This window comes from Diceros bicornis, chromosome 23, assembly GCF_020826845.1.
Source record: "Diceros bicornis minor isolate mBicDic1 chromosome 23, mDicBic1.mat.cur, whole genome shotgun sequence".
Lineage (NCBI taxonomy): Eukaryota > Metazoa > Chordata > Mammalia > Perissodactyla > Rhinocerotidae > Diceros > Diceros bicornis.
In genome coordinates, this window is record NC_080762.1 from 23,939,407 (window position 1) to 23,951,858 (window position 12,452).

General features: G+C 43.8%; 1 protein-coding gene across 4 annotated transcripts in view; it reads left to right on the forward strand.

Annotated features, from left to right (window-relative positions):
• The first annotated feature begins 10,891 nt into the window (after nt 1–10,891).
• Nucleotides 10,892–12,452, forward strand: part of REV3L (REV3 like, DNA directed polymerase zeta catalytic subunit) — a 166,303-nt gene continuing 164,742 nt past the window's right edge. For all 4 annotated transcript variants that reach the window (XM_058566444.1, XM_058566445.1, XM_058566447.1 and 1 more), the window contains exon 1: nt 10,892–11,494. In XM_058566444.1, coding sequence (XP_058422427.1) covers nt 11,356–11,494 — 139 coding nt within the window. In that variant the 5' untranslated portion in view covers nt 10,892–11,355. The remainder of the gene's footprint in view (nt 11,495–12,452) is intronic.

A 12,452-nucleotide genomic window follows, 5' to 3' on the forward strand; every position in this document is an offset into this window, starting at 1 on the left:
GATAACAGTTGAGCTGGTGTCATTGTAATCTATGGAAAAATCTTGCTCCTATTCTAATTTTATAGTATTTTTATTTTGAGCATGTACTGACACTGGAAGGTCCCCATTCCTACTCACTGAAATCTTCAGGGCAGAAAAGAGCCAAGTCAGATTTTCCTAGAGGTAGGAATTGGAGGTCAGGCTTATCCTGTGGTAGGGCACCACGAGTGGCTGAGTCCTTACTTGCATCCTTTCCCAGATAGGCAAGGAAACTAACCTTGAGCAATAGCTCTTTTAAGCATGCAAAAGTACTGATCAACGTGTTATTGAAAACTTTTCCCTCTTGGATTCTTTGATCTTATATTGTTATCCTTCCATTCATTTATCAAAAAATTATTGAGCACCTACTATATACCAGCAGTGTGTGCCTATCTGTTACTTCTGATTCCTCACTACCTGTTCATTCTCTACCCTACCACTCCCTCCCCCTCACCCCTTGCCTAGCCCTCAGCTCTATTCTTCCTTCTATATATATATATATATCTTACCCTTCAGAAATCATATGAGTTCTCTGAGGTTCCCATGGCCTTTAAACTAATATTCCCAACCTACATATCCTATACATTCAAATGGAAGAGGTGGCTAGTGTGTCTGTAAGGTCTTAAACTTCCTGCTACTGCTCTGCCTCATTTATTGTTCCTTCTCAGTCTTTCCTGCTGGCATCTCTTCCTCTAGAGATGTATTAGGTTCTCAAAAATTTTCAGTACCAAGTCTGTCCTTTCACTCTATACTCCATCCTTATGTAATTTCATCTCTGCCTTCCTATCAATCACTAAGCTTACAAATGAATTTCTATTCTTGCTCTTCCCATGCTTTAGGTCTTCACTGAGGTTGTTGCCCCTACTTTTATCCAGATAACTCCTTTTCTTCCTTAAATCTTAGTTTAAAGTCATGTTCCTCAAGGAAGTCTTTATTCCTCTCCCTAGAATAGGTTAGACAGCTCTGCCATGTGATTTTATTGCACCCTGTCGTTTTCTTTTGAAGCATTCATCATCTCAAACGATCTGTTTAACGGCTGTCTTGTCCCCTAGACCAGAGGTCATTAAACAATAGCCCATGGGTCAAATTCAGTCCCCTTGCCTGGTTTTTTTTGTTTGTTTGTTTTTTGAGGAAGATTAGCCCTGAGCTAACATCTGTTGCCAATCCTCCTCTTTTTTGCCGAGGAAGATTGGCCCTGCGCTGACATCCGTGCCCGTCTTCCTCTACTTTATATGAGACACTGCCACAGCATGGCTTTATAAGCGGTGCGTAGGTCCACGCCTGGGATCCGAACCTGCGAACCCCGGGCTGCTGAGGCAGAGCGCACAAACTTAACCACTATGCCACTGGGCTGGGCCCCCCCAGCCTGTTTTTTAAATAAAGTTTTATTGGAACCCAGACACTTTTTTGTTTATGTATTGTTGATGATTGCTTTTGCGTTTCAACAGCAAAGTTGAGTAGTTGTGAGAGAGACTATATGGCCTGAAAAGCCCGAAATATTTATTATCTGTCACTTTACAAGAAGAGTTTGCCAAACCCTGCACTAGACTATAAGCACCCGAAGGCTGAAATCATGCCTGTCATTCTCACTTCTGTATTCACAGTACCTAGCATGACGCCTGACTAATTGTATTTCAGTCTCAAGCTTTAACCCATCTTATCAGTGATACAAATGAGATCATATTAATCGGCCAGTGTTTATAACAGCATTATAATCATTGCTTATCCAGGTAATGATTGTAGTATTCTAGTCCAAGGGGGGAAACAGAAATTAATCCAATAATAAACAAATGAATGGATTATTACAACCAGAGGTAAGTGCTATGCAAGAAATGAACACAGTACAATTAGAATATGTAACAGGGGCCAGCCTCGTGGCCTAGTGGTTAAGTTCAGTGCACTCCGCTTCAGTGGCCTGGGTTCGGTTCCCAGGCACAGACCTACACCACTCATCAGCGGCCATGCTGTGGTGGCGACCCACATACAAACAAGATAAGAGGAAGACTGGCACAGATGTTAGCTCAGGGTGAATCTTCCTCAGAAAAAAAAAAAAAAGAATATGTAACAGAACAATAATCAAATAGAGTTTGGGAAGGCTTCCCTGAGGAAGTGACCTTTGACCGGAAATCTAAAGTGTGAACTAAGTGGACAAAAAGAGGTGGAGAGAGGAAGAGAAAAGCAGGCAGAAAGAATATCACACACAAATCTCTCATCTTTGGAGAGAAGGAACATGGTATGTACCAGGAACTGATGTTCTTGTCAAATAATGAAATTTAAAGTAAGTTCCTTGAAAAGTTAAGGGTAGGATCCAAAATGCACCAAATGCTCAGTGGGGTAGTTATAATAATGTAAAAATTGAAACATTCTGTTGTTGGCCAACAGTGGGAAAATGGTAAACTATCATATGTCCACAGCACAGCATATTCTGCATCCATTAAAACAATGTATATGAAGAATTTTAATTTGCATAGGAAATGCTTCTGCTATGATGTAGAGTAAAAAAACCAGGACATTATTTCTACTATGTAATATATTTATAGAAAAATTTTCTAGAAAAAAATGGACTAAAATGTTAATCATGACTGCCTCTGGGTGGGACTGAGTGTCCCATATTTTCTTTACAGTTTTCCATATTTTCTATGCTATACATTTAAAACTTCTAAGATTGAAAAAATACATTTTATTTGAAAATAAGGAAATATAAGAGTTGATCTGTATCTACACATCTGAGAATAAATAGTCTTTCCTGGCCCCTGGAATGAGGATGTAAAATGAGGATTAAAACCCAGGAGAGTTCACTGTCAATAACAAAGATTATTAGTGGAAGTTTTCCTGGAATGTGATTTAAGCTATGCATATAAAAGTGCAGGAGGGACTTGGGGGCCAGGGAAAACTACTCTGAGATATGCTGCTCTATATAGACATGTTGCTTCTGAGATTTTGTATCTTGATTATTTAAATTGGGAACTTAATTTAACCTTACTCTATGCGTGTTTGGTCTCTTCCTGCCTAGGCATAATCCATCAGAAACGCTCCAATATCAATTCTGTTTACGTAATTTAAATGAGGGTCCTGGAGAGCTCAAGCATCAGTTCTAATGTTACTTTATTCTGAAAGCTTCTTTTAGTTTTTGTTCCTCAAACATCATCTTTAATTTATAGGCTCATTGGTCTCTCCCTTAAAACTATTACTGCTAATTTATAAAAGTGGGCAAGTTGAAAGTTGTTTTTAAAAAGTTTTGCTTCTCTCTGTAACTGAGTAGATTAATTGGTTAAAAAGATAAGAACAGAGAGAAATTCAGCTCTCACCACAATGATTAACTTGACTTCTCTTTAGTTTAACAAAGAGAGAAATAAAACCTCATTCTTTTAGTCAAAAATATTTTATTACTCATTCAGGCAATATATATTTATGTGCCTATCTTATACCCAGGCAGGTGCTATGAAAATTGGAGAAACCTGCATAAAGTTTTTTGAGAGTGGGTAGAGTTGACAGCAATTGCCTCCAGGGTTTGCCATACTTATTTAGGGCTTCGAAATCCCTTCTGGGAGAGAATGATTTTCTTTTCCATCATCGTTTCATAGAGGCAAGACACTGGATGAAGGGCTGGTAAAAATTTCCTTTAGACTAGATCAGGGTTTTTCAATCCCGGCACTAGTGACACTTGGGACCAGATAATTCTTTCTGTTGTGGGGGCTGTCCTGTGCATTGTCACACATTCAGCTGCATCCCTGGACTCTTACCTACTAGATACCAGTAGCACTCCTCCAGATGTGATCATCAAAAACGTCTCCAGATATATTACCAAATGTCTTCCGGGCAGGCGGGCAAAGTTGCCCTGGTTGAGGACCACTACGCTAAATGCATCCGACATTCAATCCTACAGTAGTTGACAAAACTAAGTTCTATAAAGATGAAGGAAAGGAATGACACAAAGAATAATTTACCTTGAATTCCACTGAATTTACCAGAAAACAAACAAAAGCAAACAAATAATTGAATAACAAAGAAAATATGAATCTTGTCAACTCACTAGGCCCTTCTGCCTATTCCCTAGATTAGAGATGAATGGAAAGACACTGACAAGACAGGCTGTTTCCTACAATGGAAATGACTAGTATATAGATGCTGCTCAGAAGATTCTCTACAGTATAGGAGTAAAAGCAATAGATCTGGAGTTAGAAGGCATGGGTTCTCACTAAATAAATAGCTTCATTTCTTTGTGCCTCAGCTTCCTGATCTGTAAAATGGAGGTGTAGTGGAAAGGCAATAAAACGGTTGTAAATAGACCTTTTTTTTTTTTTTCCGTTGGTGAGGAAGATTAGCCCTGAGCTAACATCTGTTGCCAATTCTCCTCTTTTTGTTAAGGAAGACTGGCTCCGGGCCAACATCTGTGCCCATCTTCCTCTACTTTATATGTGGCTTGATAAGTGTTGCATAGGTCCGCGCCCAGGATCCAAACCTGCGAATCCTGGGCCACCAAAGTGGAGCGTGCGAATTTAACCACTATGCCACCAGGCAGGCCCTGTAACTAGAACTTTTAATTTTTCAATTCAGTAAATGTTAAAGATATATTCTAGGCACTATACTTGAAGCTAGTACGTAAAACATGAAAAGACATGGTCCCCTCCTTCAAGGAGATTACCAGCAAACAAACTACAACAATCTAAGAGTTATAACAGAAGCATGTACAAAAAGCCGTGGAAGCCTAGAAAGAACACCTAAATCTGCTTAGGGAAATCTTTACAAGTGGGATAGCATTTCATCTAAAATTTGAAAGATGAATAAAAATTTTGACTGGAGACAAGAAGGAGGAAAATACTCAAGTTAGAAAGGCAAAGGCATAGAGATTTGATGAAAGAATATTTAAGGTATATTTAAGGAACTACAAGTACTCCGGTGCTGCTAGAGGATAAATGGAAAAGACAGTGAAATGAGATATTATATTGTAGAAGATAATTTAAAATTTATGTGGTAGACAGATCACCCTTCCAGTAGTGTGGAAAATAAGTTTGGAGGGGAAGAGCCAAGAGACCAATTAAGTGGCTATTGCAATAGTCCATCTAAAGGCAGTGAAAGCCTACAGAAGGACGATGAGTATGTGGACATGAATGGGGAATATTCAGGAGAGAGAATGAGCAAGACTTGAAGTCAGAATGTTAGAAGGACTATAGCTAAGATTTATGGAGGATTTTGCTAAGCACTTTTTTTTTTTTTTGCAATACCTCATTTAATCCTTATAACATGCCTAACAGGGATGGAAAACAGTCCAATTTGCTAAAAGCTAATTTGCCAAAGTATCAGTGATATTTACCAAATACTTGTTTTAGGGAATATTTATCTTGAATTTAACAAGTGTATTTTTTGGTAAAATTACTTTTTAATGAATTGGTTTTTGGTGAAATGACTTAGAGCCTAGTTATATTATTATCCCCATTTTAGAGAGTAGAAAACCGAGGTTCAGAGTTAGCAAAGGCAAGGCCAGGCCTATAAAACTAGCGCTTTTAATCTCTACATGGCTAATAGTGTAGGGATAAAGGAAACAAAATGATCTGGATATCTTATTTCAGCTCTATTATGCTATGATGTTAATATTCTTAAATCAAGAACTAAAACTTAAAAAGAGATAATACAATGAAACTAAGTTCAAAATCTAATATATTAAGAGTACCACAGCTTCTTATGGCAACTTGCTTAGTTTTTCCGGGGGGCTTTTTCTCCTCCTTCAGCCAGTTGATGAAGATAATGAAAGTAAGATGGTTCTCTTTGCTTTTCTGTGGTTCTCTGCTTTTTCTTAATTACCAGAAATTGCCATGTATCTGGAGTCAACTATTTATATGCATGTGACACATAAAGCCCACTGATCACCTTTAAACTTGCACCTCAAATATTTGTTTCATCACCAATATAGGTAGTATTATTTTTCTGACAATGGGAAAAAAAGTCACCATAATTCTGCTCTCCCGGGTATGAGAATTTTGAAATCTTTTAAACTCAACTCTGTATTTTGCTCTGCTTGAGAATCCCTAGCAAAAACTGCACATGACCTTTCTTGGATCTGTAATGATTATGGTTTCTAGCTGCAGAGAGTGGAGTCCACTCTAGGAGTTCAGCGGAGAGCAGTAACTCCTCTTTGGGGGCATTTTTGTCACAGTGGCATGTAGTGCCCAGGGGCCAGAGATGTTAAATATCCTGCACAATGAAGAACTGTTTCACCCAAAATACCAGGAGAAGCCCCCTTGAGAAACACTGAGCTCAGGGTCAACTTCACGGGCATGCAGACTGTGCAAACAGGGCTCAGTGCCTGGTTTAATGCTCTGCAGTCACTACTTTGAAAATCTTAATAGTTTTATGTTTGAATGTCTGTTTTATAAATGAAGTCCAGTGGTACAATGAATCATATATGCAAGCAGAGGAGGTAACGTGTGTGTCCTTTCTTCCTTGCCACCCTATTTGCATACAGTCTTCACAATGCCTCATAAGCACAGGATTCTGGTGGACCTATGAGGTGAAGGAACTCAGGGAGTCACAGAGTGAGTCAAGGCAAGCATGTTACATCTATGACTGATTTAGTGGAGGCGCTGACAGTTCCAAGAGGCTATGCTTTCCATCTGACCCAGAACTTGCTTCAGGGGCAAAAAGAAGGCAATGGCATCCTAAGAAATAGATGTGACCAAAGAACCCCATCATATCCTTTCTTACTTGTGTGTGTTACTTCCCTGTAATACCATTTACTCTGAAAATGATGACATAGAAGGAAGGGGAAAGGTAGGGCAGCCCACAGTTCCCTTTCTTTTCAGTCCTTCCTTACTCAGGTTGGTAGGATGTGCTTCATATCAAGAAGGGAAATAAAAAGTTGAGTTGGTTTTGAGCAGCATTTACATTGTTCTGATAAGCACGAAATACATATGCATGTACAAACTATGAAATACGAATTGTGTAATTTTGGTGATTCTACATATGAGTTAAATGCTCTTATATTTGCATTTATAAATGGCATTGCACAATGTAAAGATGAATGGTAAAATTCATTCTAATAATTTAAAATTCTAATTTTTCTTTACTTAGAATGATATTAAAAAGCAAATAAAAAACATCATGACAAGTCGAGGGAGAGATAACAGAGGAAAGAAAAAGCTTTATATTTAAATATATATAGTGGCACTTTTTCCTTGCTTTTTGACCCAGGGGGCCTACCTTTTTCATTTTGCTCTGAGCCCCACAAATTATGTTGCTGGGAGTGACTGAGCTAGTTTAAGCAGAAAGAGATTAAAGGATAGCATTTAGCTCACAGATCTCTGAGAGGACCAGAGAACCAGGCTTGGATAATACATAGCTAGAAACATCCAGGAAAAACCAAACCAGGAAGAACACAAGAATAGCCTGCATCACAAGGCTATTCTAGCAGAAACCCACCCCAGCACCACCTGCCAGTCAGCACCTATGACTCTAAAAATGGATGCCAGAACTCCTCCCCAGCTGCCCAGAAGAACCAGACACCTCCACCATGATGTTTGCCAGAAAATACCATCACCCTGAGTGCAGCTGAGCCATCGTGTTGCTCACTTTCACATTTATGTCTTGAATGGGTGCATCTGATTGCTGGAAATTAGGTCATATGTAGTGATATGCTAAGCAAGCTCGTGATTGTTAGTATCTTCACCAACTAACGCCACGTTCATTGAAGTAACTCTGGTAGCTTAAGAACATTCACACCACGAAAACTGGCCAATGCTACAAATCAGGGTCTTTCCCTTCCCCCAGCCATTGTTAAACATTTACTGGCACACCACTCATCTCATGCCAGTACTCTGGTTACAAGGGAGTCTAGAAACTGTAGTTTTTGATTTTCTAGCTTCTGAAGTACGGAAAAGCAAGCCATAAGGGAACTGGATGAGTGTTGTGTAAGCCATTTTATAATATCTGCCAAAAAATTATGGTAGCCATTGCCTTCTGTTCTAACAAGAAGATGCTAACACACATTGAACATTATTGGCACAGTAGGCCGGGCAGGCTTTTACTAAACACACGACATGATGAGTCTAGGTCAGTGAACTAGAAGAGATGATAAAATGTGGATTGATATGACTAAAATACATTTCTATGATGCTACACTATAAGCTCCATAAGGGTAGGGGCCACATCTATTTTGTTTCTCACTATATCTCAAATCACCTGGCAAATAAAACCCACTCAACAATAACAAAAAAAGAGATGCTTTAAGGATATTAAGTATAGAGCTTAATTTTGGCATTCCTCATATTGTACGTAGGTAAGACAATTCCCAATGATTTTACTGTTTGTAGACGAGTTAAACTTCTGGATGTCAACAGTTTATTATACTTCACAGACATTATCTCATTTGAGCCTTATAACATCCCTGAGTGGTTAAAACAGGAATTACTATCCATTTCATAGATGAGGAAACAAATTCCAAAAAAAAAAGTGAGCTGTCCAAACTCATTTAGATAGCAAATGATGGTTTAAATTTTTCATTCTCTGACTCAACATTCCAGAGTTCTTTCTTAGCTCGGGAGAATATATTTATAAAACACATTTGATAGTGATTAGGTAGGGGGGAATTGTCAGGTTTTTAATTTGAGCATGAACTTAAATTCAATTATGTGCAATGGACACAATATTCTAATTTCACACTGCAAATGCTTTTCTTCAAGAGTAAGCATTCTTTCCTTGGAGTTATAGAAGGATTTGAATTGTGGTTGCAACTGCGTTTTCTTAAAGTAAATGATGTTGTTCAAGGGGTAGGAGGAAAGAAACCCTTTTCTAGAAACAGATCTGTGAATTTGATGCTTTTACCTTTTTCTAGTTAGGAATGGTATAATTTAAATATTACGGATGTGCTTGATTATAGCATAGTACAGGCATTCTCAATTTTATATTACTTAACAATCATGAGAGTGGTGGGTGGGGTTCCCAGTAATACAAATTTCCAGGCCCCATTCCCCCCAAAATAATAAATTTCAAAATATTAATTATATTTATATAATTATAATATATAATTATTATATAATATTTAATCTCAAAATATTAACTATGAGAATCACTAGTGTTGTGCATCTGACCTTCAGCTTGTACAAAATATTTAATTACCAGAAAATGCATTTTAGCATGGTAGTCCTATTTTTAAACCCCTTCCACAGCCTTCTGAAACTTAAGTGATTTTGCATCTTAAAAATATTATTAGGTAATTCCCTGTATATTAGTAGAAATCTTGCCACCTATATTTATAATCATGCTCTGAGTTGAAAACTGCAGGCTCATTTACTGTGGTAATCAGTCTCAAATCCCTTGGAGCATAAATTCTTATTAGCATTATATGCTATGGAATTTCTAGACCGCTTCTTACCAGTGATTTGTCCCTTTGAGCCTTTTGATTTTCCTATTTGAAGAACCACAACGGTTCCAAATGAGGATCTCGCACACCTCTTCATATATGTGGCAACCTAATAACCATTAAAACACACCTGTATAATATATAAGTGTGAAAGAATGAGCTCTAATTTGGGTAGATTGAGATGATTGTCAAAAGTCCTAGTTCAGTGGCATATTTCGAACTTGAAATTATGGTTTCTGCCTCCTACTGCTTAAATCTTTTTGTTGGGAAAAACTCATGGATTTTTAAGTGAAACTCTCTCGTTTCACGGATGAGGAAACTGAAGCCCCCCAAAACAAATTATTTGTCCAAGGTCACGCCCAATATTAGTGACCAAGTCAGACAAAAACCCACAGGTTCCAACATAATGGCCAACACAGTTGCATGTTACTACCCTTCTTTTTGCGATTTCACAACTGTACCCCTACTCCCCCTGCTCTTTTTGGATAAAGTTGTTTTGTCTACAGTCCCCTCCCCCTTTTGCTTTTATGCCTTCGGGTAGTAAAACCTCGCACAACCTGTTAATGAATAACACCGGGAGTCCACATCTACCGCGGCGACTCTCACGGGCCTTTTTCTTTGGCCGAAAATTTCTCTGAAAGACTCTTAATCCTACATTCCACCGGGGTAGGGCGGGGAGGAGAGAGGTCACCGGGAGCTGACAAGTCCTTACATGTCCGCGCGCGCGCCCGAGACGCAGCCTGCGGGCCCGAAAAGGAAACCAAGAAAGGATACGCTAGGGCGAGGGAAGGAAAGGGGCGGGAGAAAAACACCGCGGTGGGAAATCCCTGTGCACTGGATCTGCCAAATCCTGGCAAGGCTGAGCAGAGCCGAGCGTGAATAAATCTCATTAAGTGGCCGTACGCAGACACTGCAGCAGCACACACGAAGAGGGGGCGCGGCGGCTCGCGCCGCACAGGCGGGAGGGAGCGCCGGGGCGACCCTTTTATAGGCCGAAGATCGCGCTCGCGCGCCCCCGCCCCTCGCGCCGCCCTCGGGCCACGCGCGGAGCCGCGGCGTTACCTGAGAAGGGCCAGCTGCGTCCGCCTGGCCCCGCCCGTTCCGCCGCCCGCCCTCCCGCGAGGCCGCCGAGGCACGAGATCTGCGCCTCGGCTCCCTCCTCCCGCAGGCGGGTTTTCTTACCTTGTAAAAAGCCGTCTCCGCGGCTGCCCCCGCCTCCTGTGCAGGATGTGAAATGGCGGTCGGCGAGGCGAGCGCGAGTACCGTAGCTCCGGCCAATCCCGCTTAGCCGCCAAAACGGCCCTGAACATGGGATAGCCCCCACCTGCAAGCCCCTCCGAGCCCATCCATGTCATCGGCGCTCCGCCGCCCCCTCCGCTGCCCCTGACCCAGGTGGCCGTGCCCACCGGCCGAGTCATCGATCCCCCGCGCCGGGCGCCGGCCCAGCTTTCCCCCAGCCTCCTACCCCGCTACGTGCCCGGGGGCGGGGGAGAAAACACCTTCTCGGCCCCCGCCGGGGTGTCCCGCTCGGGCGCGCGCCCCGCTCCCTCCCTTTCCCTCCGCGTCCCCTCCCCCAACTACTCACAGCCCTCCCTTCGCCACTCACCACCCCGGTCTCCCCTCCCCCAGTGGTTGCGTCCGTGACATCATCATCATGGCAACAAGAGCTGCAGCCTGGGACCGAGGAGCCCGTGTGATTCCCGGCGGTGGCGGCAGCACCAGCACCGACGACAGCGCCACGGCTTCTCTCCTGCTGCCCCTCGCCGGCTGCTCCTGAGGAGGCGGCGGCAGCCGTGCCAGGCCCGCCCCGCCCGCCGCCGCTCGCAGTGTCTGTGTGTGAGGGGAGGGGGACGCGCCGAGCAGGGGAGGGGGCACCGCCGCCGCCGTTGCCGTGGGGCTGCCGCTGCGGAAGGAGCCGCCGCCGCCGCTGCTGCCGCTGCCAGGTCGCTAGTGAAGAGGAGGCGGTGGCGGCGGCGGCGAACATGTTTTCAGTGCGGATAGTGACTGCCGACTACTACATGGCCAGCCCGCTGCAGGGGCTGGATATCTGCCAATCCCCCGTCACCCAGGCCCCTGTCAAGAAGGTGCCGGTGGTGCGAGTCTTCGGAGCGACCCCGGCAGGTAAGCGGGCGCGGGCGGGAACCGGCGGGGCGCCGGGGCTGCCCTCCCCGCCGCGCACAGGCGCCCACGCCGCCGGCGCCGGCCCTCTCGGCGGCTGGCTGCCGCGTCTTCCTCCCCTCCGCCCTCCTCGCCTTTCCTCCCGTGCGTGACAAGAGGCGCGGAAACGGGGGTCCGCGCGAGAGCTGCGCCCCCCGGGCGGGGAGGCGGCGGGTGCCGAGTGTTTACACTGTGTGCGGCGGCCGGGATCTGGATCTGCACTGCCGGGTTGCGGGGCAGGAGGAGCGAGCTTCGCGAGCACCGCTCTGGCCCCGGAGGATGGGCCAGGTGGCCGCGCCATGTCTTGCGGGGACGGGTTCGCCGGGCCCTGCTCTGAGGTCGGTCGCCGGTGGGACCGCGGACATCCCCTGCGTTTCCCAAGTGCCTCTTTCTGGAAATGGCTTGGAGAGGGGAGGGGAAGTGTCAGCTCTGTTGTCAGTCGCTCCTCTTCGCCTCCTAGCAGCGCTCTCCTCTGCCCCTTCCGGAGAGGTAGTGGGCTGAAGAGTGGCGCCTGGGGCCAGATAATCGTTCTCAGTGAAGTGACCATGTGGTTCTGCTGTGAGCGCAGGTCGTGACTCCTTAGAGTTAAAGCCTCAGAGTCTGGGGACAGGGCAGCATCCTCAGGTGCAGTGCTTTCAGGGAAATGTGCGTCCATGGAAGTAGGAAATGCGTGTTTATGTTGCCCAACGTAAAACATCCCACTTAGCGTGAATTGCTTGCGTCCCACAGCTCAACTCAGCAACACAAACATTAAAAGATAACCCTATGCTGGGTTGTAGGGTTGCGTTTTTACATACAAATATATTTAAAACAAACTGTTTTCAAGAATGAGCCAGGTGGGGAGACGGCAGTGACAAGCTACCTTCTCAAAAGCTTTTGGGGATTTATGATAATATAAATGGATAGTGGGCAAATTTACGAG